General features: G+C 48.3%; 1 protein-coding gene across 1 annotated transcript in view; it reads left to right on the forward strand.

The window, feature by feature from the left end:
* Positions 1–24066, forward strand: part of LOC140721628 (NACHT, LRR and PYD domains-containing protein 3-like) — a 28511-nt gene extending 4445 nt beyond the window's left edge. Inside the window, exons 2-4 of the mRNA XM_073036440.1 lie at positions 10435–12172; positions 23653–23739; positions 23895–24066. Coding sequence (XP_072892541.1) covers positions 10435–12172; positions 23653–23739; positions 23895–24066 — 1997 coding nt within the window. The remainder of the gene's footprint in view (positions 1–10434; positions 12173–23652; positions 23740–23894) is intronic.
* The last annotated feature ends 3763 nt before the right edge of the window (positions 24067–27829 follow it).

Below are 27829 nucleotides of genomic sequence, written 5' to 3' on the forward strand. Positions count from 1 at the left end.
ATGTATACAATTGTGGAAATTGTAGAATTGTATCAGCGTGAATTAATCAGTCTGATGGCCTGGTGGAAGAAGCTGTCACGGAGCCTGTTGGTCCTGGCTTTTAAGCTGCGGTACCATTTCCCGGATGATAGCAGCTGGAACAGTTTGTGCTTGGTGAGACTTGGGTCCAGAATGATCCTTCGGGCCCTTTTTACCCCCTATCTCTGAAATGACCTGGATAGTAGGAAGTTCACATCTACAGATGCACTGGGCTGTCCGCACCACTCTCTGCAGAGTCCTACGATTGAGAGAAGTACAGTTCCCATACCAGGCAGTGATGCAGCCAGTCACGATGCACAAAATTGTGCCCCTATAGAAAATCGTTAGCATTTAGGGGCCCATCCCAAACGTCCTCAACCATCTCAACCATCTGTTTTTCTGTTTTTCTTTTTTTGTTGTTCAGACTAGAGAATATGCCAGGCAGGATGTCGGAATGCTCCTCTTGCAGGATGTGGGAAGTCAGGGAGACATCCAGTGTCCCTGACAACGATACCTGCAAGAAGTGCATCCAGCTGTAGCTCCTAACAGACCGCATTAGGGAACTGGAGCAGGAGATGAATGACCTCCAGATCATTCGGGAGACTGAGCAGTTTATAGATAGTAGCTTCCGGGAGGTAGTTACACCTAAGAAACAGGGCACAGGTAATTGGGTTACCGTCAGGCAAGGGAAGGGGAAAGGGCAGTTAATGCAGGGTTCTTCTGTGGCCATTCCCCTTCAAAATAGGTATACCAATTTGGATACTGTTGGGGGGGGGGGGAGGATGGCTTATCTGGGTCAAGCTGCGGCGGGGGGGGGGGATCTCTGGCACTGAGTCTGGTTCTGCAGTGCAGAAAGGAGGGAGGAGGAAGAGGAGAGCGGTAGTGATAGGGGACTCCATAGTCAGGGGTACAGACAGGAGATACTGTGGTTGTGACAGAGACTCCCGGATGGTTTGTTGCCTCCCGGGTGCCATGGTCAGGGATGTCTCTTATCGCCTGCACAGCATTCTGAGGTGGGAGGGTGATCAACCAGATGTCGTGGCACACATCGGTACCAATGACATAGGTAGAAAGAGTCAGAATGTCCTGAAGAGTGAGTACAGAGAGCTTGAAAAAAAAAAATAGAGGGTAGTAATCTCCGGATTGCTGCCTGTGACACGTGCCAGTGAGGGTAAGAGTGCGATGCTCTGGCAGATGAACACGTGACTGAGAAACTGGTGTAAGGGGCAGGGTTTCAGATTTCTAGATCAGCTGGACCTCTTCTGGGGCAGGTTGGACCTGTACAAGAGAGACGGGATACACCTGAACTACAAGGGGACCAATATACTTGCAGGGAGGTTTGCTAGTTTTATTGGGGAGGGTTTAAACTAGATTGGCAGAGGGATGGGAACCAGAGTGCCAGAGTGGATAGTGGAACGAGGGTAAAAATAAATGATGTTGGTAGTTCATGCAAAGTCATAAATAGTAAGGTTGGATGTGATGGTAACAATCTTCTGAGGTTTGTATATTTTAATGCGAGGAGTATTGTGGGAAAGGCAGATGAGCTGAGGGCCTGGATTGACACGTGGAATTATGGCATCATAGCCATTACTGAAACTTGGCTACAGGAGGGGCAGGACTGGCAGCTCAATGTTCCAGGGTTCCAATGTTTCAGACGTGATAGAGACTGAGGGATGAAGGGTGGGTGGTGGCTTTGCTAGTCAGGGAAAATATTACAGCAGTGCTTCGGCAGGACAGATTAGAGGGCTTGTCTACTGAGGCCATATGGGTGGAGCTGAGAAACAGGAAGGTATGACCACATTAATAGGGTTGTATTATGGACCACCCAATAGTCAGCGAGAATTGGAGGAGCAAATCTGCAAAGAGACAACAGACAACTGCAGGAGACAGAAATTTGTGATTGTAGAGGATTTTAATTTTCCACACATTGATTGGGACTCCCATACTGTTAAAAGTCCAGATGGGTTAGAGTTTGTAAAATGTGTTCAGGAAAGTTTTCTAAATCAATATATAGATGTACCAACTAGGGAGAATGCAATATTAGATCTCCTATTAGGAAATGAGTTAGGGCAGGTGACGGAAGTGTGTGTAGGGGAACACTTTGGTTCCAGTGATCATAACATCATTAGTTTCAACTTGATCATGGATAAAGATAGATCTGGTCCTCGGGTTGACATTCTAAACCTGAAAAGGGCCAAGTTTGAAGAAATGAGAAGGGATCTAAAAATCGTAGATTGTGGCAGGTTGTTCTCTGGCAAGGATGTGATTGGTAAGTGGGAGACCTTCAAAGGAGAAATTTTGAGAGTGCAGAGTTTGTATGTTCCTGTCAGGGTTAAAGGCAAAATGAATAAGAATAAGGAGCCTTGGCTATCGAGGGATATTGGAACTCTGATAAAGAAGAAGAGTGAGATGTATAACATGTATAGGCAACAGGGAGGAAATAAGATGCTTGAGGAGTATAAAAAGAGTAAGAAAATACTTAAGAAAGAAATCAGGAGTGCTAAAAGAAGACATGAGGTTGCCTTGGCAGTCAGGGTGAAGGATAATCCTAAGAGCTTCTACAGGTATGTTAAGAGCAAAAGGATAGTAAGGAATAAAATTGATCCTCTTGAAGATCAGAGTGGTCGGCTATGTATGGAACCAGCTGAAATGGGAGAGATATTAAATGGGTTTTTTGCATCTTTATTAAATGAGGAAACTGGAATGGAGTCTAAGGAAACAAGGCAAACAAGTAGGGAGGTCATGGAACTTATACAGATTAAAGAGGAGGAGGTGCTTGCTGTCTTGAGGCAAATCAGAGCAGATAAATCCCCAGGACCTGATAGGGTATTCCTTCGGACCTTGAAGGAGACTAATGTTGAAATTGCAGTGGCCCTGGCATAAATATTATGTCGATATCCACGGATCCGGTGCCAGAGGATTGGAGGATAGCTCATGTAGGTCCGTTGTTTAAAAAAGGCTCAAAAAGTAAGCCGTGAAATTATAGGCCGGTATGTTTGACATCGGTAGTAGGTAAATTCTTGGAAGGAATACTAAGAGATAGGATCTCCAGGTATTTGGATAGACAGTGACTTATTAGAAACAGTCAGCATGGCTTTGCACGTGGTAGGTCATGTTTAACCAATCTATTAGAGTTAATCGAGGAAGTTATCAGGAAAGTGGATGAAGGGAAGGCAGTGGATGTTGTCTACATGGACTTCAGTAAGGCCTTTGACAAGGTCCCGCATGGGAGGTTAGTTAGGAAGATTCAGTCGCTAGGTATACATGGAGAGGTAGTAAATTGGATTAGACATTGGCTCAATGGAAGAAGCCAGAGAGTGGTAGTGGAGGATTGCTACTCTGAGTGGAGGCCTGTGACTCGTGATGTGCCACGGGGATCAGTGCTGGGTCCACTGTTATTTGTCATCTATCTCAATGACCTGGATGAGAATGTGGCAAATTGGATCAGCAAATTTGCTGATAATACAAAGATTGGAGGTGTAGTGGACAGTGAGGAAGGTTTTCAAAGCTTGCAGAGGGATTTGGACCAGTTGGAGGAATGGGCTGAAAAACGGCAGATGGAGCTTAATGCGGTCACGTGTGAGGTATTGCACTTCGGAAGGTCAAACCAGGTTAGAACCTACAAGGTAAATGGTAGGACACTGAGGAGGGCAGTAGAACAGAGGAATCTGTCAGTATAGATACATAATTCCTTAAAAGTGGCGTCACAAGTAGATAGGGTCGTAAAGAGAGCTTTTGGTACATTGGCCTTTATAAATCAAAGTACTGAGTATAAGAGTTGGAATGTAATGGTGAGGTTGTATAAGACATTGGTGAGACCGAATTTGGAGTATTGTATGCAGTTCTGGTCAGCTAATTACAGAAAGGATATTAATAAGGTTGAAAGAGTGCAGAGAAGGTTTACAAAGATGTTGCCGGGACTTAAGAAACTGAGTTAAAGCGAAAGGTTGAATAGGTTAGGACTTTATTCCCTGGAGCATAGGAGAATGAGGGGTGATTTGATAGAGGTGTATAAAATTATGATGGGTATAGATAGAGGGAATACAAGCAGGCTTTTACCACTGAGGCTAGGGGAGAAAAAAAACAGAGGTCATGGATTAAGGGTGAAGGGGGAAAAGTTTAAAGGGAACATTGGGGAAGGTGCTTCTTCACACAGAGAGTGGTGGGAGTGTGGAATCAGCTGTCAGATGAAGTGGTGAATGCGGGCTCACTTTTGACATTTAAGAAAAACTTCAAACAGGTATATGGATGAGAGGTGTATGGAGGGATATGGGCCAGGTGCAGGTCAGTGGGACTAGGCAGAAAAATGGTTCGGCACAGACAATGGCCGAAAGGCCTGTTTCTGTGCTGTAATGCTCTATGGTTCTATGGATCTGTCTGAGGTGAAAGAGGTGCTGTTGTGCCTTTTTCACCACACAATTGATGTGTACAGACCACGTGAAGTCCTCAGTGATGTGAACGCCGAGGAACTTGAAGCTGTTTACCCTCTCAACCCCAGATCCATTGATGTCAATAGGGGTTAGCCTATCTCCATTCCTCTTGTCTTTGCAACATTGCATCCAGCTCCTTTGTTTTTGCGACATTGAGGGAGAAGTTGTTTTCTTGTCACCACTGTGTCTGGGTGGTGACTTCTTCTGTGTCGGCTGCCTCGTTATTATTTGAGATTTGGCCAATAAATGTAGTATCCTCAGCAAATTTAATTAGCAGATTGGAGCTGTGGGTAGCGACACAGTCATGCGCATACAGAGAGTAAAGGAGGGTGCTTAGGACACAGCCCTGAGGGGCTCCTGTGTTGAAGGTCAGAGGGGCAGAGGTGAGGGAGCCCGCTCTTACCACTTACTGGCGATCTGACAGGAAATCCAGCATCCAGCTGCACAAGGCAGGGTGAAGGCCGAGGTCTCTGAGCTTCTTGTCAAACCTGGAGGGAATGATGGTATTGAATGCTGAACTGTAGACTAATAACATCATTCTCACATAAGCATCCCTCTTCTCCAGATGTTTAAGGAGGTGTGCAGAGCAGTGGCTATTGTGTCATCTGTTGATGGGTTGTGTCGGTAGGTGAATTGTAGGGGGTCCAGTGTGGGTGGTAACAAGCTGCAGATGCAATCCTTGACCAGTCTCTCAAAGCATTTGCTAATTATTGAGGTGAGTGCGACAGGACGCCAGACGTTCAGACATGTTGCCTTAGTTGTTTTAGGTACAGGAACAATGGTGGATGATTTGAAGCAGGAGGGAACTCTACACTGGGAGAGGGTGAGATTAAAAATATCTGTAAATACACCTGCCAGTCGTGCCTCGCGCATCCTGAGTACCCGCCCTGGGACGCCGTCCGGTCCCGCAGGCTTGCGACTGTCCACTCGTTGGAAACACCTGCGAACTTCAGCCTCAGAGATGACCAATGTGCAGGTTGCTTTGTCGGCTCTCCTCGGGGTCTCAGTGTTGGCGATATCGAACCGAGCGTAAAGAGACTTAGATCCTCTGGGAGACAGGCAGCGATGTTGGCAGCACCACTGCACTTAGCTCTGAAGTCTGCATTGGGGTGCAGAGCTTGCCATAAGCTGTGTGTGTTGTTGGTGGAGAGCTGTGCCTGAATACGATCTCTGTATTGTCGTTTCGCTGCCTGGATGACTTTGCACAGATCGGAGCTGAATTTCTTGAGCTCCTGCTGATCACCGGCAATGTAAGCAGTCGGTCACACGGCAAGTGCTGTTCACACAGAACTGTTGATACAAATTTTGTGGTTTGGGAAGTCCTGACCGATTTCTGAAGGAAATCATCTCCCCTCTGTGACAACAACACACAACTGGGGGATGTTGTTATTACACAGCTGTGAAAATAACAGCCGGGAACTCCCTTGGCAGCCGGAAAGGTTTACACAGCAGCACCAGGTACTCCAGATCTGGGGAACAAAAGGATTTGAGGGCATGGACATTCCGGGGTTCCACCAAGCATTAATGATCATGAAACATACCCTAAATCCTGTTCTCTTCCCAAATAGGTATAGGTGAGTGTGTGTGTGTGTGTGTGTGTGTGTGTGTGTGTGTGTGTGTGTGTGTGTGTGTGTGTGTGTGTGTGTGTCTGTGTGTGTGTGTGTGTGTGTGTGTGTGTGTGTGTGTGTGTGTGTGTCTGTGAGGGGGGGTGGTACTGGATGACGACACGATCGTTGGTGACGGTAGGGGCCAATTCTGGATCTGTGGACTCGGGAGCAGTTGGGACAGAGGGACAGCTGGGATGTAGGCGCTTGGGTAGTTGGATCCTTCTTTCATCCCCTCTTCTTTTCAGCAGTCGCTCTTCTGGGTTCCTCAAAATTCCTGGCTTTTCCGTGGATCAGCGGCTGCCACTCGTTGACCTCCATATTTACCTGAGAGAGCCTCTGCTTAATTTGGTCCTTGTACCTCCTGCGCGGGGCACCACGATCTCTCTCGCCCTGAGGGAGTTCTCCGTAGAGTACTGCTTTCGGTAACCTGGAGTTATCCATGCGAGACATGTGGCCTGTCAGACGGAGAATCTGGCTGAGCAGCGAAGTGGCTTCAGGGCCTGGAAATTGAACATATATAGCTGTGCATGTCTGTGTGATTATATGAAATATTAAACTAAATAAGTAGTGCAGAAATAGAAATTTAAAAAGAGATTAGTGAGTCACTATCGATGGGTTCAACGTCCATTCGGAAACTGGATGGCAGAGATGAAGTTGTTCTGAATCGTTGAGTGTGCGCCTTAATCCGATCCTGTACAGTAGTCCCCATGAAGCAGACGGTGATGCAGCCAGTTACAATGCTCTGCAAGTTACATCTGTAGAAATATTCGAGTGATGTTGGAAACTCCTGATGAACTATAGCCACTGTTGTGCCTTCTTTGTAGCTGTATCGATATATTGGGTCCAGGTTAGATACTCGGAGATATTGACAGCCAGGAATATAGAATTGCTCATTCTTTCCACATCAGATCCCTCTATGAGGACTGGTGTGTCGTGTTCCTTCATCTTGCCTTTTCTGAAATCCACAATTAGCTCTTTTGACATACTTTCATAACGCAAGCAGGATTCAGCACTCCATACACGCATATGCAAATCCAATAAGGGGTACACATCACTGAACGTAAATGAAAACATAACCCATAAAAGAGAAGAAACTATCATAAAAGTAGAAAACGTTAACCAATGGAAGAGTCTGACTCCCCACGGAGGACATCCCCACGATCTGAGCCGATCAGATGTCGACAAGGAAGCGTCGAGCCCCTGGCTCAGAGTTGGAGACCTCTTCCCAGAAACAGAAGGGATCATTGTAGCAATACAGGACAAGGTTGTTGACACATGTAGTTATCAATAATACAGAATAAACGGCTAATAGATCCAGGACGATATATGCTGAAAATTATAAGAGAAACCAGAAACAATCCAACACTTTACAACATCCTGCAGTAATTTAACTGAATCTCATGACTTGCACAAGCACAATCAAGTGGTGGACAACATTCCTAAAAAGCTTGCTTGAACTACAACTGATGAAAAACACGATAACCTACAATAAGTACAAGCCTGCTCCACTTTTAGGTTAGAGTCCTTCATATCATACTGTGTCCGATCATTATTTCGGATAGGATAATACATGATCTGCGTTCGGATGTAATTTTACAGGATAAACAAGCAAAAGCAACTTTTGAAATATATATAGCCATTCCAAACACACATAACTTACAGAAATGAATTAGTAAAAAACAATACCAGAAATATGTTGAATTGAAAGGGCAAAATGAAAGACTATGGAACACGAACAGGGTATTATTTATCCCAATCGTAATATCAATAACTGGTATCATCCTAAAGGCTTTACAGAATAGTATTAATAAATTCGGCCCACACGGCGATACTAGTGTAAATCTTCGAAAACCCATAACACTATACACCACGAGAATAGTCTGAAATCTCCTATCAATTGAGACATGAGTGTGCTTGGCTATACCTGTACCTCAAGTTTTACCAGTTTAGGCTAAGATGATGATGATGATGATGAAAATAATAATATTAATAATAATAATAATAATAATAATAATAATAATAATAATAATAATAATAATAATAATAATAATAATAATAATAATCATAATAATAACTTATTTATAAAGCACCTTTCATCCAGACGATGCCGTTCAAACCGCATCACAACGGGATAAAGTGCAAACTAGAAAATAAAAGACAAAATGTGTCAGTCCTAATATACACCTCAGACTTCTGCACAGTACTGTAGTTTAAGGTGTTGAATTCTACAGTTTAGGAACATAGTCCCAAAAAATCTCAACGCTGACCTCCCAATGATCCTTTGGCCTTCTACCTTATCGTCTGCCTGCACTGCATTTTCTCGGCAACTGAAACACTGTTTCCCTGAACTATTCTGTTCCATTTTTCCTTGTACAACCTCATTGCACCGATGTGATGTAATGATCTATTTCGATCGCATGCAGAAACGTTTTCCATTTTACAGTGGTGCATGTCACAATAATAAACCAATTTACCGATTCATTGTCAATAATACAGCGCCCCTTGGTTGCTTAATATTGTTAGAACCGGGGGGAAGGGGAGTGACAGTGCGGATGAGCTGCCGCGAACTATTAAATGCTCCCAGTGGCGAGTAGCCTCTGTCCAGCTCTTGGCCTTCACGTGCGGTTTAGCCACTAATCCCGGTGGAAGCGTTTCTTCCCACAGGAGAAGGGGCAGAGGTGGGTTACTGGTGCCTTACAATCAGTCGCTTTGGGCAGATGGGGTTTGTTGGCTGTGATTGGCAGCTCACCCAGAAACAAGAAAACTCTGATCTCAAAACTCCACTGCCTTGTAACTGTAACCCCTCATGGGGAAGAGTTTGGGAGAAAACCCAATGGGACAAGCCTGAAGCTGGAGTCCCTGAGTCAGTGTTAAATGGTGTTCAACGCAGACTGGCATCTCCTGCGACACCTCTGGTGCCAAGCTGTGTCAGTCTCTGCCGTTCCTTTGTGTACATCAGATGCATGGAGAGAGGGAGCTTGCTACATCGACAGAAGCTCCCTCTCCATATCGAAGTGTCCGGCTTGCAGGGGCGGGACATCCATGGTCGACTCTGACAGACGGAGGCCTCATTAGACAGAGCCCCACACCCCCACAGCAAGACTGATGAGTAGCAGTTACCAAGACTTCACCACCCTCTCCCACAGACACGATGTACATCACTGAGACAGATGCTTGTGGCTTCTTCCATTAACAGAGATTCCATCTTTCCACCAATCCTCCATCACCGCGATTGAAAACGACCCATTTTCATTCCTGTCATTCCGATGGGTTATCGATCCGCAACTTCACTGTGATTCTCCCCCAGACGCTGCCCGACTTGAGTATTTCCCGCGTATTCTGCTCCTGTTTTGATGCAAGAGCAGTGGACACCTGTGACTCCCCAGTGTGCAGATTGGCCAAAATGCACAGTGTCCTGCTCTCCATAGTTCCACACCAGATCAACATTAACATCCTCTGTTAATGAGGCAAACAATGCTTTAAATATAGTGAAATGTTGTTGTAACGGGAGTGCAGTCAGGACTGCAATAGAATATTCAAGATTCAAAAACTTCATTGTCATTCCAACCGTACATCAGCTCTGCAGTGTAGAATGAGACAGCGTTTCCCAGGGGCAGTGCAATCATAGCATAACAAACGCAACACTAAATAAAAAACACTACAATAAATAGTAAAACACAACAGCCACATGTCGGTTTAAATCAAGTTATAAGTGTCCGGTGCCAGTTAAAAGTGTCCAAAGCAGAGTCAGGTAGAGCAGCTATTTAGCAGTCTGACTGCCTGTGGGAGGAAGCTGTTTAGTAGCCTTGTGGTTTTAGTTTTGATGCTCCTGTAACGTTTACCTGATGGCAGAAGAACACACAGTTCATGGAGAGGGTGTGAGGGGTTTTTAATGATGTTCCGTGTCTTCTGGAGGCATCGACTCAGAAAGAGGTCTTGGACAGAAGGTAGGGAGACCCCAATAACCTTCTCTGCTCCCCTAACCACCCCCTGCAAGGCTTTTTTGTCGGCAGCACTGCAGCTGGAGTACCAGGTTGTAATGCAAAAGGTCAGCACACTCTCAACCACGCCTCTGTAGAATGTAGTTAAGATGTTAGTGGGGAGTGATGCTTGTTTAAGCTTCCTCAGACAGTGCAATCAGGGGAATGTTCACCTTCACAAATAATTAGAACCAGAAAATGAGGATTGGACATTTTCAGGGACATCCATTGCTGTCAATTCCGTGTCTGTGAACAGAATTTTACTTTCTGTGCTAATATCCATGGAAGCATTGAATTTATTCATGTAATCTCAAACACTGAATGCTGAAATACCGTTATAAAGTTCTTTGTCAGATGAGCCATTTAACGTTTTGAATATGTTCTCTGTTCCCATGGAAGATGTTCAACAGAAACACAAGGAGACTTTGCGGGCACAAACTGAAACACTGAGAGTGAACACGATCCTGATGACGGAGAAGGTGAAGGTTTTCCAGCTGGCTGATCGATACGCTGAGCTCACGGTCATTTCTACTGTTCGAGATCGGACACTGGTGGAACATGAGCTGCTGGCAAGAGGCAGAGACCATGAGGATTATAGAGAGAAACAACTCCGCAGTCAGCTGGAAAAAATCCGTACTGATCAGTTATTCCAGAGCAGCTTTTCCCGGAGTAAATCCAAATCTGTGAGTTCAGCAGCAGTGGCCGGAAATCCGGGGATCGGGAAAACAACGATGGTACAAAAGATTGTTTATGACTGGGCCATGGGGAATATATACCAACAATTCCAGTTTGTCTTCAGTTTCAAATTCCGAGATTTGAACACCATTAACTGTCGAATAAACCTGAGGGAACTGATTCTGGATCAATATCCTTACTTTGGGAATATCCTGAAAGAGGTCTGGAAGAACCCAGAGAAACTGCTGTTTATATTTGATGGTTTGGATGAATTCAAACAAAAAATCGATTTTGCGGACAGTCGGAGAGATACAGAACCCAAGCACCAGTGCCCAGATCCCGAGTGGTGGTGTGAAGTGTCTGACATTGTGTACAGTTTAATCCAGGGCAAGCTGCTCCCAGGGTGTTCAGTGCTGTTGACCACTCGTCCCACTGCGTTACATTTATTGGAAAAGGCGGAGATCAGTGTCCGGGCTGAAATCCTGGGATTTGTTGATGAGGAACGGAAGGAATATTTCAACAAACATTTTGAAGATCAGACGGTGGCGGAAGCTATTTTCAATTATGTGAAGGAGAACGAGATCCTGTACACCATGAGCTACAACCCCTCCTACTGCTGGATCCTCGCTCTGACACTGGGCCCCTTCTTCACAAAAAAAGACAGGGACCCACAGCGAGTTCCCAAGACTATCACCCAACTGTATTCCTACTATATTTACAACATCCTGAAAAACCACCGCCGTGATATTGAGAGACCCCGTGATGTGTTACTCAGGGTTGGTCAAATGGCCTTCAGAGGAGTGTCCGAGAACAAAATTGTGTTTACAGATGGAGATTTGATCAAGTACAATCTGCAGCCTTCCCCGTTCCTGTCCGGGTTCCTGATGGAGCTTTTGGAGAGAGAGGATTCTGCCCAGAGCGTGGTGTACACATTCCCACACCTCACCATCCAAGAGTTTGTAGCTGCAGTCGCACAATTCCTGACTATACATCCCGGGGAAATCCTGAAATTCCTCACTGATGCCCACAACACGACAGATGGAAAATTTGAGGTATTTCTCCGTTTTGTTGCTGGTCTGTCCTCCCCAATGACAGCTCTGGGCCAGGTGGAGTTTCTGGGCCCATTTCCAAATGAAACAACCTGCCGGGTGATTGACTGGGTGAGGGAGGAGGTTAAACGTCAGAGTGGAAACACAGAGAGTGAAGCTGGTAAAAGGAGCCTCTTGAACACATTGCACTACCTGTTTGAGTCTCAGAATCGTAGACTGGCTCAGGAAACACTGGGATCTGTGAAAACACTTTCATTCCGTGGAATGACGTTGAACCCGATTGACTGCGCGGTCCTGTCTCATGTCATCAGACTCTGTGATACAATAAAACATCTAGACCTGGAGGGCTGCCACATTCAGTGTGAAGAAATCCAGCGGCTGGGACCCGGGCTGCACAAGTGCCAGGAGCTGAGGTAACTTGATTTATCTCTCACTCGGAACTGTGAAACTGTTCTATTGTGTCATTTCAATGTAAAGAGATTTGGGTTAAACTGTGATAAATCAGATTGTGAAGAATTGTGACAAATGCCCAGGGGATCGGTCAGTAATTCCCCAAGGACAGGAGGGTTCTGTGGTTCCTTGTGAAGGGGTGTTGGAGACTTCATCAGATCAGTGAACAACGACCATTGGTTTAATGGTAGTAAATCACAGGAATGGCCGTGTTTCCTGCTGCCTATGACACGTCCATTGACAATGTTCCTTCTCACTGTTACTGACACCCAGACCGACACTGACTGCAGCAGGTGGGTCAGAGATTCACACCCCCTTCCCGGTGAGGGACAAGAGACCGTCTGCCGACTGACCCAGTGAGAAGGAAAGAAATACCATTGTGAGATTGTCCTCCCCTGCCCTTGATAGTGTGTGACTTTGCTCACTACCAGATACATAGAGAGCGAGGCCGCATCTCCTCTGGGTCTCTGTTCAGACCCAACACACGCGTACAAAAATTTTCTGCATCCTCTCGTCTTGTAGGATTATCGTTTTCCCTTGGAATCCTCCTGTGGGAACTCTTATCCCAATCCCCCTTCGATTCTTAGGGATCTCGTCCCCATCCCCATTCCTCCTGTCGGCTCTCTATTACCCTTTCCTCATCCTCCTGTGGGATGTCTTTTCCCCACCCCTCTTCCTGCGGGATCTTTCTTCCCCATTCCACTTCCTCCTGTGGGTTCTCTCTTCCCCTTCCCCCTTCCTTCTGTGGGATCTCACTTCCCCATCCCCCTCTCTCCTGTTGGATCTCTCCTCCCCATTCCCCTTCCTCCTGTCCGATCTCTCTTCCCCATCACCCTTCCCCCTGTAGGTTTTCTCTGCCCCATTCCCTTCCCTCCAGTGGTATTCGTTCCCATTCCCCTTCCTCCTGTCGGATCTCTCTATACCATCCCCCTTCCTCCAGTGGAATCTCACTTCCCCATCCCCCTCCCTCCTGTTGGATCTTTCCTCCCCATTCCCCTTCCTCCTGTCCGATCTCTCTTCCCCATCACCCTTCCTCCTGTAGGTTTTCTCTGCCCCATTCCCTTCCCTCCAGTGGTATTCGTTCCCATTGCCCTTCCTCCTGTCGGATCTCTCTATCCCATCCCCCTCCCTCCTGTGGAATCTCACTTCCCCATCCCCCTCCCTCCTGTTGGATCTCTCCTCCCCATTCCCCTTCCTCCTGTCGGATCTCTCTACCCCATCCCCCTTCCTCCTGTCGGATCTCTCTACCCCACCTCCCTTCCTCCTGTGGGAACTGACCTCCCCATATTCCTTCATAGAATCGTAAAATCATAGAACACTACAGCATAGAAAACAAGCCATTCGGCCCTTCTGCTCTGTGCCAAAACCTTATTCCGCTAGTCCCATTGACCTGTACCCAGTCCATAACCCTGCAGATCTCTCCCGTCCATGCATCTATCAGATTTATTCTTAAAACTGAAGAGTGTGTCCGCATTTTCCACATCAGATGGCAGCTCGTTCCACACTCTCGCAACTCTCTGAGTGAGGACGTTCCCCCTAAACCTTTCCCCTTTCACCCTGAAGCAAAGTCCTTTTGTAATTTATCTCTCCTAATCCCTGTGGAAAGATCCCATTCGCATCTACCCTGTCTATACCCCTTGTAATTGTGTAAACTTCTATCAAATCTCCCCTCATTCTTCTGTGCTCCAAGGGAATAAAGTCCTAACCTGTTCAATCTTTCCTTGTAACTCAACTCCTGAAGAGCCAGCAACATCCTCGCAGATCTTTTCTGCTCACTTTCAGTCTTACTGATATCCGTCCTATAGTTCAGTGACCAGAACTGCACACAATACTCCAAATTTGGCCTCGCCAATGTCTTATACAACCTCACCATAACATTCCAACTCCTATACTCAACTTTGATTTATGAATGCCAGGATGCCAAAAGCCTTCTTTACAACCCTGTCTCCCTGTGACGCCACTTCCAGGGAATTATGTATCTGAACTCCCAGATCCCTTTCTTCCTCCGCACTCCTCAGTGCCCTACCATTTACTGTGTATGCCCTACCTTGATTTGTCCTTACAAAATGGAACACCTCACACTTGTCTGCATTAAATTCCATCTGCAACTTTCTAGACCATGTTGCCAGTTGGTCCAGATCCCTCTTCAAGCTTTGAAAGCCTTCCTCGCTGTCCACAACACCTCCATCTTAGTGTCATCAGCAAACTTACTGATCCAACTTATCATACTATCATCTAGATCGATATAGATAAAAACAACTATGTTCCCAGCGCAGATCCCTGAGACACACCACTAGTCACAGGCCTCCAGTCTGAGAAGCAATGATCCACTACCACTCTCTGTCTTCTCACACACAGCCAATTTCGAATCCCATCTACAACCTCTCCATGGATACCTACTGTCTGAAACTTCTGGACTAACCTCCGATATGGGACCTTGTCAAAAGCCTTTCTGAATTTCATGTAGACAACATCCACAGCCTTTCCTTCATGTGCATTCTTGGTAACCTCCTCGAAAAACACTACAGGATTCATTAAACACGATCGGCCATGAACAAAGCCATGCTGACTATCTTTAATCAGCCCTTGGTTGCCCAAATCCTTGTATATCCGATCTCTCAGAACACCTTCCAATAATTTACCTAATACCGATGTCAGGCTCACTGGCCTGTAATTACCTGGTGCACTTTTGGAGCCTTTTTCAAACAACGGAACAACATGAGCTACCCTCCAATCCTCCGGCACCGCACTTATGGCGAAGGACATTTTAAATATTTCTGCCAGGACCCCTGCAATTTCTACACTAGTCTCTCTCAAGGTCCGAGAAAATATCATGTCAGGCTTGGGGGATTTATTTACCGTTACTTGCTGTAAGGCAGTAAGCACCTCCTCCTCTTTAATCTCTATATGTTCCATAAAACATAGAATAGTACAGCACATTACAGGCCCTTCGGCCCACAATGTTGTGCCGACCCTCAAACCCTGCCTGCCATATAACCCTCCACCTTACGTTCCTCCATATGCCTGTCTAGTGGTCTCTTAAACTTCACTAGTTTATCTGCCTCCAACACTGACACAGGCAGTGCATCCCACGCACCAACCACTCTCTGAGTGAAAAACCTTCCTCTAATATCCCCCTTGAACTTCCCTCCCCTTACCTTAAAGCCATGTCCTCTTGTACTGAGCAGTATTGCCCTGGGGAAGAGGCGCTGGCTGTCCACTCTGTCTATTCCTCTTAATATCTTGTACACCTCTATCATGTCTCCTCTCATCCTCCTTCTCTCCAAAGAGTAAAGCCCAAGCTCCCTTAATCTCTGATCATAATGCACACTCTCTAAACCAGGCAGCATCCTGGTAAATCTCCTCTGTACCCTTTCCAATGCTTCCACATCCTTCCGAGAGTGAGGGGACCAGAACTGGACACAGTACTCCAAGTGTGGCCTAACTAGAGTTTTATAGAGCTGCATCATTACATCGCATCTCTTAAACACTATCCCTCGACTTATGAAAGCTATCACCTCATAAGCTTTCTTAACTACCCTATCTACCTGTGAGGCAACTTTCAGGGATCTGTGGACATGTATCTCCTGATCCCTCTGCTCCTCCACAATACTAACTATCCTGTCATTTACTTTGTACTTTGCCTTGGAGTTTGTCCTTCCGAAGTGTACCACCTCACAGTTCTCCGAGTTGAACTCCATCTGCCACTTCTCAGCCCACTTCTGCATCCTATCAATGTCTCTCTGCAATCTTCGACAATCCTCTACACTATCTACAACACCGCCAACCTTTGTGTCGTCTGTAAACTTGCCAACCCACCCTTCCACCCCCACAACCAGGTCGTTAATAAAAATCACAAAAAGTAGAGGTCCCAGAACAGATCCTTGCGGGACACCACCAGTCACAACCCTCCAATCTGAATGTTCTACCTCCACCATGACCATCTGCCTTCTGCAGGCAAGCCAATTCTTAATCCAACTGTCCAAACTTCCCTGGATCCAATGCCTTCTGACTTTTTGAATAAGCCTACCGTGTGGAACCTTGTCAAATGCCTTTCTAAAATCCTTGTAGATCACATCCACTGCACTAGCCTCATCTATATGCCTGGTCACCTGCTCAAAGAACTCTATCAGGATTGTTAGGCACGATCTGCCCTTCACAAAGCCATGATGACTGTCCCTGATCAGACCATGATACGCTAAATGCCCATAGATCCTATCTCTAAGAATCTTTTCCAACAGCTTTCCCACCACAGATGTAAGGCTCACTGATCTATAATTACCTGGACTATCCCTACTACCTTTATTGAACAAGGGGACAGCATTCGCCTCGCTCCAATCCTCCCGTACCATTCCCGTGGACAACGAGAACATAAAAATCCTCGCCAGAGGTTCAGCAATCTCTTCCCTTGCCTCGTGGAGCAGCCTGGGGAATATTCCGACAGGCCCCGGGGACTTATCCGTCCTAACAACTCCAACACCTCCTCTCCCTTAATATCAACATGCTCCAGAACATCAACCTCACACATATTGTCCTCACCGTCATCAAGTACCCTCTCATTGGTGAATACTAAAGCGAAGTATTCACTGAGGACCTCGCTCACTTCCACGGCCTCCATCCACATCTTCCACCTTTTATCTCTAATCGGTCCTACCATCATTCCTGTCATCCTATTGTTTCTCACATAATTGAAGAATGCTATGGGGTGTTCCTTTACCCTTCTCGCCAAGGCCTTCTCAAGCCCCCTTCTTGCTCTTCTCAGCCCCTTCTTAAGCTCCTTTCTTGCTCCCCTATATTCCTCAACAGACCCATCTGATCCTTGCTTCCTAAACCTCATGTATGCTGCCTTCTTGCACCTGACTAGATTTTCCACTTCACTTATCACCCATGGTTCCTTCACCCTACCATTCTTTATCTTCCTCAGCGGGACAAATTAATCCCTAACATCCTGCAAGAGATCCTTAAACATCGACCACATGTCCATAGTACACTTCCCTGCAAATACATCATCCCAATTCACACACACAAGTTCTAGTCTTATAGCCTCATAATTTGCCATTCCCCAATTAAAAATTTTCCTGTCCTCTCTGATTCTATCCTTTTCTATGATAATGCTAAAGACCAGGGAGCGATGATCACTGTCCCCCAAATGCTCACCCACTGAGAGATCTGTGACCTGACCCGGTTTGTTACCTAATACTAGATCTAGTATGGCATTCCCCCCAGTCGGCCTGTCAACATACTGTGACAGGAATACATCCTGGACACACTTAGCAAATTCTGCCCCATCTAAACCCTTGGAACTAATCAAGTGCCAATCAATATTTGGGAAGTTAAAGTCACCCATGATAACAACCCTGTTATTTTTGCACCTTTCCAAAATCTGCCTCTCAATCTGCTCCTCGGTATATCTGCTGCAACCACGGGGCCTATAGAATACCCCCGGTAGAGTAACTGCTCCCTTCCTGTTCCTGACTTGCACCCATGCTGACTCAAAAGAGGATCCTGCTGCATTACCCATCCTTTCTGTAGCTGTAATAGTATCCCTGACCAGTAATGCCACCCGTCCTCCCCTTTTCCCCCCTCTCTATCCCTTTGAAAGCACTGAAATCCAGGAATATTGAGAATCCATTCCTGTCCTGGTGCCAGCCAAGTCTCCGTAATGGCCACTACATCATAATTCCATGTATGTATCCAAGCTCTCAGCTCATCACTTCCTGATCCTTCTTGCATTGAAGTACACGCACTTTAGCCCTTCTACCTTACTGCCTTTATACCCTTTATTCTGCTGCTCTTTCCTCAAAGCCTCTCTATGTGTCAGATCTGGCTTTACTCCATGCACTTCTTTCACTGCTCTATCGCTCTGGGTCCCATCCCCCTTGAAAATTAGTTTAAACCCTCCCGAACCATGCTAGCAAACCTACCAGCAAGGATATTGCTCCCCCTTGAGTTCAGGTGCAACCCATCCAATCTGTACAGGTCCCACCTTCCCCAGAAGAGATCCCGATGGTCCAAAAATCTAACACCCTGCCCCCTGCACCAACTCCTCAGCCACGCATTCAACTGCCATCTCCTCCAATTCTTACCATCACTATCACGTAGCACTGGCAGCAATCCTGAGAACGCCACCCTTGAGGTCCTGTTCTTCAGCCTTTTGCCTAGTTCCCTAAACTCACCCTTCAGGACCTCATCCCTCTTCCTGCCTATGTCATTGGTACCAATATGTATCACGACTTCTGGTTGCTTTCCCTCTCGTACCAGAATGTCATGTACCCGGTCAGACACATCCCGGACCCTGGCACCCGGGAGGCAACAAACCATGCGGGTTTCCTTCTCACGTCCACAAAATCTCCTGTCTGCTTCCCTGACTATAGAGTCTCCAATGACGACAGCTCTCCTCCTCTCCGTCCCACCCTTCTGCATCACAGGGTCAGACTCAGTGACAGAGGCCCTGCCACCGTGGCTCACACCTGGTCGGTGGTCCTCACCAACAGCATCCAGGACGGTAAACTTATTATTCAGGGGAATGGCTACAGGGGTGCTCTGCACCTCCTGTCTACTCTCCTTTGCTTTCCCCCCTCTGACTGTCACCCAACGACCTGCTTCCGGCAGCCTAGGTGTGACTACCTCCCTGTAGCTCTCATCTATGTCTGCCTCATTCTCCCTTATGAGTCGAAGGTCATCCAGCTGCTGCTCCAGATTCCTCACACGGTCTTCCAGATCGCCCAGCCGCATACACTTCTGGCAGATGTGACTCTGCGGGAGAGGGGAGTTCCCCCAAGACTGCCACATCTCACAGAGGAGGCACATCACCGTCTCAGGAGGCATTGTAAAGACCTGTCAAAACCCCAAATCTCCACTCACTCACTGGCCGCTTTCCACAGGCCGCTCAGCTTGAGCTACCCCTCTATTTATTTGTTTGAGCTTTTCAAACTGCTTGGTCAATCAGCTGATTTCTGCTGAGTCTGAGCTATTCAAATCTTGGTTGTCTTGATTTGCACAGTCCAACTGCCAAAACTGCCAGAATCTCTCGAGTCAAAGCCTCAAATTTCCACTCCTTCACTGGCCCACTCACTCACTGGCCGCGTTCCATGACACTCCTGTTTGTTTCCTTTAATTCCATATCCGCTATGCCAGTTTCCTGAGTAGACACTGACGCAAAAAAACTGTTTAAGATCTTCCCCATCTCATGATGCTCTACACATCGACCACATAGACAACCACTCTGATCTTCTAGGGGACCAATTTTGTCCTTTACTATCCTTTTACTCTTAATATACTCGTAGAAACCCTTCGGGTTTACCTTCACATTATCTGCCAACACAACCTCATGTCTTCTTTTTGCCTTCCTGATTTCCTTCTTTAGTATTCCCTTATATTTTCTATTCTCTTCAGGTATCTTATTTTTTTCCTTGTTATCTGTACCTGCTGAACACCTACTTAACCAGATCGCCAATATCCCTTGAAAACCAAGGTTCCCTATCCCTGTTAACTTTGCCTTTAATCCTGGCAGGAACATGCAAACTCTGGATGTAAGCTGAGTTCAGTAACTCCACTTACTGAACACATCCTTGACAGAAAACAACTTATCCCAATCCACTCTTCCCAGATCCTTTCTCATTTCCACAAAATTGGCACTTCCCCAATGCAGAACCTTAACTGGTGGACCAGTCCTATACTTATCCATTATTATCTTGAAACTAATGACATTATGGTCACTGGACCCAAAATGTTCGCTTACACATACTTCTGTCACCTGACCTGTCTTGTTCCCTAATAAGACATTAGGTACTGTACCCTCTCCCGTTGGTACCTCAATATATTGATTTCGAAAACTTTACTGAACACATTTGACAAACTCCACGCCATCTAACCCTTTCACAAAGTGTGAGTCCCAGTCAATATGTGGAAAGTTGAAATCCCCTATGATTACAACTTTCTGTTTCTTACAATGGTGTGCTAACTCTGTGCAGATTTGCTCCTGCAATTCTCTCTGACTATTGGGCCGTATATAATAATACCCTATTAGTGAGGTCACACCTTTCCCGTTCCTCAGCTCCACCCATACGGCCTCTGTAGACGAGACCTCCGGGCCGCCCCATCTACGCACAACTGTGATATTCTCCCTGACTGGTAATGCCACTTCTCCCCCTTTCATCCCTGCCCCCGATCACATCTGAAACAACGGAACCTCGGAACATGAAGCTGCCAGTCCTGCCCCTCCTGCAAACCAAGTCTTACTAATAGCAATAATGTCGAAATCATCATGTGCCAATCCACGCCCTGAGCTCATTGCATTGAAATAGATGCACCTGAGAACATTTCTATCACGTACAAACCATTGATATCTGTCTATACAGGCAGTCCTCGCATGACCATTATCCCCCTCCACATCGCTATCTGCTCTAACACTCTGCCCCCTCCCCCTGCAACCTTGTTTAAAACTCCCGGAGCAGAACTTGCTAACCTACCGGCAAGGATGTTAGTCCCCCTCCAGTTCAGGTGCAAACTGCCCAATTCGAACTGGTCCCACCTCCCCTGGAAGAAAGCCCAATTGTCGAGAAACATGAACCCCTCCCTCATGCACCATCCCCTCAGCCACGTATTTAGCTGCATTATTTCTAGCCTCACTAGCACGTGGCACGGGTAGCAATCCACCTGTGGTATCTCACTTTCCCATCCCCCATTCATCCTCTGGGCTCTCTGTTCCCACTCCCCCTTCCTGCTGTTGGATCTCTCCTCAGCATTCCCCTTCCTCCTGTGGGATCTCTCTTCCCCTTCCTGCTTCCACCTGTGGGATATCTCTTCCCCATCCTCCTTCCTACTTCGGGATCGCTCGTCCATCCGATATCCTCCTGTGGGCTCTCACTTCCCCACCGCCATTCCACCTGTGGGATCCCACCTCCCCATCCCCCTTCCTTCTGTGGGGCCTCTGCTCCCATCACATCACTTCCTGTGGGATCTGTCTTTTCCATACACATTCATCCTGAGGTATCTCTCTTCCGCATCTCGCTTCCTGCTGTTGGGCCTCTGTTCCCTACCCCCTTCCTCCTGTGAGTCCTCTGCTTCCTGTCGGATCTCACTTCCCCATGCTCCTTCCTCCAGTGGGATCTCTCTTCCCCATTCCCCTTCCTCGTGTGGGATCCCTCTACCCCATCCCCTTCCTCCAGTGGGATTTCTCTTCCTATTCCCCCACCCTCTTAAGGGATCTAACTTCCCGATCCACATTCCTCCTGTTGGATCTCACTTCCCCATCAAATTCCTACTGTGGGATCTCTCTTCCCCATCCCCCTTCCTCTTGTGGGATCTCTCTCCCCCATCCCCCTTCCTCCTGTGGGATCTCTCTCCCCCATCCCCCTTCCTCCTGTGTGATCTCTATCCCCCATTCCCCTTCCTCCTGTGGGATCTCTCACCCCATCCCACTTCCTCCTGTGGGATCTCTCTGCCCCATCCCCTTCCTCCAGTGGGATTTCTCTTCCTATTCCCCCACCCTCCTATGGGATCAAACTTCCCGATCCACATTCCTCCTGTTGGATCTCACTTCCCCATTAAATTCCTACTGTGGGATCTCTCTTCCCCATCACCCTTCCTGCTGTGGGATCTCTCTTCCCCATCCCCCTTACCCCTCTGGGATCTCTCTTCCCCATCCCCCCTCCTCCTGTGGGTCTTCTTTTCCCAACCCACTCTTCCCGTGGGATCACTCTTTCCCGTCCCCCAATACTTATGAGGGATCTCTCCTACTCATCCCCATTTCTCCTGTGCGATCTCTCTTCCCCATCCCACATCCTCCTGTGCGATCTCTTCCCTATCCCCCATTCATCCTGTGTCATCTCTCTTCATCCACATTCCTCTCTTCCCATCACCACACGTCCTGTGGGATCTGTCCTTTCCCTCCACATTAATTCTGATGTATCTCTCTTCCCTATCCCCCTTCCTTTTGTGGCAACTTGTCTTCCCCATCACCTTCCTCCTGTGGGATCTCTATTCCCCAACCCCCTTCCTCCTGTGAGGTCTCTCTTCCCCATTTCCCTTCCTTTTGAGGTATCTCTCTTTCGCATCCCGCATCCTGCAGTTGGGCCTCTGTTCCCCATCCCACTTCCTTCAGTGTGATCTCTCTTCCCAATCCCCCTTACTTATGTGGGATCTCTCTTCCTCATCCCCCTTCCTCCTGCGGGACATCTCTTCCCCATCCCCCTTCCTCCTGTGGGATCTCTCTTCCCCATCCCCCTTCCTCCTGTGGGATCTCTCTTCCACATCCCCCTTCCTCCTGTGGGATCTCTCTTCCACAACCCCCTTCCTCCTGTGGGATCTCCCTTTCCCATCCCCCTTTCTCCTTTTGGGCCTCTCTTCCAAATCCCCGTTCGTCCTGTGGGATCTCTCCTCCCCATCGCCCTTCCTCCTATGGAATCTCTCTTCCCCATCGCCCTTCCTCCTGTGGGATCTCTCTTCCCCATCGCCCTTCCTCCTGTGGGATCTCTCTCCCCCATCCCCCCTTCTCCTGTGGGATCTCACTTCTGCATCCCCGATCCTTCTGAAGGATTTCTCTTCCGCATCCCGCTGATGGTCCTCTGTTCCCAATCCCCCTTACTCCGGTGGGATCTGTCTTCTGCATCCCCCTTCCTGCTGTGGGATCTCTCTTCCCAATCCCACTTACTTCTGTGGGATCTCTCTTCCTCATCCCCCTTCCTCCTGCGGGACATCTCTTCCCCATCCCCCTTCCTCCTGTGGGATCTCTCTTCCACAACCCCCTTCCTCCTGTGGGATCTCCCTTTCCCATCTCCCTTTCTCCTTTTGGGCCTCTCTTCCAAATCCCCCTTCGTCCTGTGGGATCTCTCCTCCCCATCCCCCTTCCTCCTATGGAATCTCTCTTCTCCATCGCCCTTCCTCCTGTGGGATCTCTCTTCCCCATCGCCCTTCCTCCTGTGGGATCTCTCTCCCCCATCCCCCTTTCTCCTGTGGGATCTCTCTCCCCCATCCCCCTTTCTCCTGTGGGATCTCTCTCCCCCATCCCCCTTTCTCCTGTGGGATCTCACTTCTGCATCCCCGATCCTTCTGAAGGATTTCTCTTCCGCATCCCGCTGTTGGTCCTCTGTTCCCAATCCCCCTTACTCCGGTGGGATCTGTCTTCCCCATCCTTTTAGCTCGGGTGGGTCTATTTCACTGTATCCCATTGACATTTCTACATTTCGGCCAGGAACTCTTTTTTCTCTATCGGGGAATTTGACAGAATATGTGGAGTCTACAAGGTCACACCGACAGACGAAATTACTGACATTCGGCGAATACCCTGGAGCTGGGCAGTGAGGGACATTGACAGTGATGGGAAATCCGATCAGTGATTTACTGAAGAGTTTAATGTTTCCTGAAATATCCGAGTGAGAGAAATTCCCCCAGACCCACGGTTTGAATCACTTTGTTCATCAATCTGTCTGTTTGTGTTTAGACTTGGGCGAAATGACCTGGGAGATTCAGGAGTGAAACTGGTGTCTGCGGCTCTGAGGAACCCGGAGTGTAAAATACAGAAACTGGTGTAAGTACCAGATTGTGGGAGATTGTGTTTACAGTCACTGGGAGTCTGACACTGAACATTAATGTGATCAGTAATTGTGTCACTGATAAACACTGGGGATTTGTACTGTCTCCTGTCTCTCTGTGTCCTTCACCCTCACTCTCTCTCATCTCCAGGCTGTGGGGTGTCGGTCTCACAGATTCTAGTGCCGACCATCTCGCCTCCGATCAAAGTAAAAACACATCACTGACGGAGCTGGACCTGGGATCAAACTCTCTGACAGACGGATCTGTCCTCGCTCTCCGCTGCCTCATGCCGACTCTCCCGAATCTGGAGTGGATCGGGTGAGTGTTTGTGTTAATGTTCAATGTGATAAAATATTAGTGGATCCGTGATTTTTCTGGTGATATTTGTCTGTGAGTGGTGTTGAAACATTAGCCCCGGTCCCCTGTTACTGACACTGTTGTGTAATCTGTTTATTTCATCTTTATTCTCCCATCTGTTTCAGGCTGGCGAGGAATCGGTTCAATGAGACCGGGAGGAAGGCACTGGGATCTCTGCAGGAACACAGACCCGGACTGAGAGTGTATCTGTGAACATCTGAATGTGTGAACATCCCCGCCCGCGGGATGGGGACATTTTGGCCGACTCCCCGCTCTCCCCTTTAACTCCCGCCCTTACCTTTAACGGCCGCGCGCCGGGGATGATTCCCAACGGTTTTAACGGAACCGGCTCCAGTCGCGAGCTCGGTGACATGTTGTCCGGTGGCGCAGGATGTGCGGGTTCGAGACTCCCCACGTGACACCCCGGGGAATTACCCGGACCGGAAGAGCCCGGGGTCCGGGGCTCAGTCTGGGACACCGGTGTCCCGGGGTGGGGGGGGTATGATCCCGGGAGAGAATCCTTTTGCTCCCTTTGCTGAGGACGGTGCATTCGGCAGCCTGTCCGATATAATGATGTTAAATGGACAAATCCCTCGGCAGTGACCCTGGATCTGCAGCGATCCCGGACACGGCCCTGAAGTGTGATTCTATAATCATCGGTTCCCCGATGAAGAGTGACGGTGAGAAACGGGACTGATTACTCAACCGGTCACCCGTTGTCGCCGGTCAATTAATTGTGTGTGACTGTGAGTGAGTCGGGAGCAGCTCAGTTATTCCCGCACGTCAGCAGCTCACACACATTGTTTAATTTACATTTGAAAATTTACTCACACCCGGGTCCAGACACAGAGTGAATTTCCCTCCGCACCGTCCCATCACACACTCCTGGGGTCAGACACAGAGTTAATCTCCCTCCACACCGTCCCATCACACACTCCCGGGGTCAGACACAGAGTGACTCTCCCTCCTCACCGTCCCATCACACAATCCCGGGGTCAGACACAGAGTGAATCTCCCTCCACACTGTCCCATCACACACTCCCGGGGTCAGACACAGAGTGAATCTCCCTCCTCACCGTCCCATCACACACTCCCGGGGTCAGACACAGAGTGACTCTCCCTCCTCTCCGTCCCATCACACACTCCCGGGGTCAGACACAGAGTTAATCTCCCTCCACACCGTCCCATCACACACACCCGGGGTCAGACACAGAGTGACTCTCCCTCCTCACCGTCCCATCACACACTCCCGGGGTCAGACACAGAGTTAATCTCCCTCCACACCGTCCCATCACACACTCCCGGGGTCAGACACAGAGTGAATCTCCCTCCGCACCATCCCATCACACTCTCCCGGGGTCAGACACAGAGTTAATCTCCCTCCACACCGTCCCATCACACACTCCCGGGGTCAGACACAGAGTGAATCTCCCTCCACACCGTCCCATCACGCACTCCCGGGGTCAGACACAGAGTGACTCTCCCTCCTCACCGTCCCATCACACACTCCCGGGGTCAGACACAGAGTTAATCTCCCTCCACACCGTCCCATCACATACTCCCGGGGTCAGACACAGAGTGAATCTCCCTCCTCACCGTCCCATCACACACTCCCGGGGTCAGACACAGAGTGACTCTCCCTCCTCACCGTCCCATCACACACTCCCGGGGTCAGACACAGAGTTAATCTCCCTCCACACCGTCCCATCACACACTCCCGGGGTCAGACACAGAGTGAATCTCCCTCCGCACCATCCCATCACACTCTCCCGGGGTCAGACACAGAGTGAATTTCCTTCCGCACCGTCCCATCACACACTCCCGGGGTCAGACACAGAGTGAATTTCCCTCCGCACCGTCCCATCACACTCTCCCGGGGTCAGACACAGAGTGAATTTCCCTCCGCACCGTCCCATCACACACTCCCGGGGTCAGACACAGAATGACGCTCCCTCCACACCGTCCCAACGCACACTCCCGGGATCAGACAAAGTGAATCCCCCTCCACACCGTCCCATCACACACTGCCGGGATCAGACACAGAGTGAATCTCCCTCCGCACCGTCACATCACACACTCCCGGGGTCAGACACAGAGTGAATCTCCCTCCGCACCGTCCCATCACACACTCCCGGGGTCAGACACAGAGTGAAACTCCCTCCGCACCGTCCCATCACACACTCCCTGGATCAGACACAGAGTGAATCTCCCTCCACACCGTCCCATCACACACTCCCGGGATCAGACACAGAGTGAATCTCCCTCCGCACCGTCACATCACACACTCCCGGGAGCAGACACAGAGTGAATCTCTCTCCACGCCGTCCCATCATACACTCCCGGGGTCAGACACAGAGTGAATCTCCCTCCAGACCGTCCCATCACACACTCCCGGGATCAGACACAGAGTGAATCTCCCTCCGCACCGTCCCATCACACAGTGAAGCTCCGTCTGCACCATTCCATCACTCAATTAATTCCACCCTGCAAAATGTCATCTCTGGGAAGCAGGCACGATCAATTTGCAGGAGACTCCCGGAACTCCCGGGAGAGGTGGGATATCTGCAATAGAGTAGCACCTTAGCTGCCAGCCAGCTAGTTTAAATAGCGTTGAACGAATAACACCCGTTAAACTCACCTCAACAGTGATTTAACCCACCATGGGCCATAGAAAAGTCACTGTTGGAAACAGTGCAGAGAGTGACACTGTCATTATTCCTGACCCCTATTAGGCATGTGTACACTTTAGTGTAGTCTGGGGTGAAGTACGTTTTTTTTTAATACTCTGCCATGGCTCTCTCTCTCTCTCTCTCTCTCTCTCTCTCTCTCTCTCTCTCTCTCTCTCTCTCTCTCTCTCTCTCTCTCTCTCTCTCTTTCTGTCTCTCTTTCTCTCTCTCAATCTCTCTCTCTCTCGTTCTCAAAAAATTCGATTTCCAGGATATTGTATATAATTCGTTGGCATCAGGGAGCGGCTATCAATATGCGGGACACTCCCGGAACTTCCGGGAGAGGTGGGATGTCCGACGCTTCACTTGAAATAGTCGCTGGGGAGGGAGTGGCGGCTTTGCTAGAAGTGAGCACAAGAGAGGGAGGGTCGCGCTGTTTAAAATGGGCGAATCGTTTGTTAATTTGGCCGCCAGGGATGGAGTGAGACACTGACTTACAATGACCACTGTCACACACAGAATCTATGGTGAAGGAACATACGGTGCCCACGGATACAATCCCGGGATCAAGTGTGTTATTGATTGTAATAACGGTATTTTAATTTGTGTTTTATATCGTCTTCCATATTGTATATATATTTTAATTCTAATAATGTTGTCATTGAATAAACTAATGTATATATCTCAGATATTCACACATACACATATACATGTGGGTTTTGGGGAGGAGGGGTGAGGGGTTTGAGAGGAAGAGGAGTGATGGGACAATGAGTTGACTGATGAGACGGTGAACGTGGCGAAGCCACTGACTCAATAGGGGACGGAAAAGGGGAGTGGCGAAAGTCCCTGTCACAAACTGGTGGCCGACATGGAGAAGAGAAAGACGGGGTGAGGAGGAGTGAATCGACAGGAAGGGAGCGGGAGTGATGGGACGGGGGGAGAGGGGAAGTGATGGGACGGGAGGGAGTGGTCTGATTGGACAGGATGTGGGGTGTGGGAGAGTGACTTTTTTAATAGTGGGGGATGAATGGGTGGTGACATTTCCTTCGCAAATAAGACGAG

Source organism: Hemitrygon akajei, unplaced genomic scaffold, assembly GCF_048418815.1.
Source record: "Hemitrygon akajei unplaced genomic scaffold, sHemAka1.3 Scf000058, whole genome shotgun sequence".
Lineage (NCBI taxonomy): Eukaryota > Metazoa > Chordata > Chondrichthyes > Myliobatiformes > Dasyatidae > Hemitrygon > Hemitrygon akajei.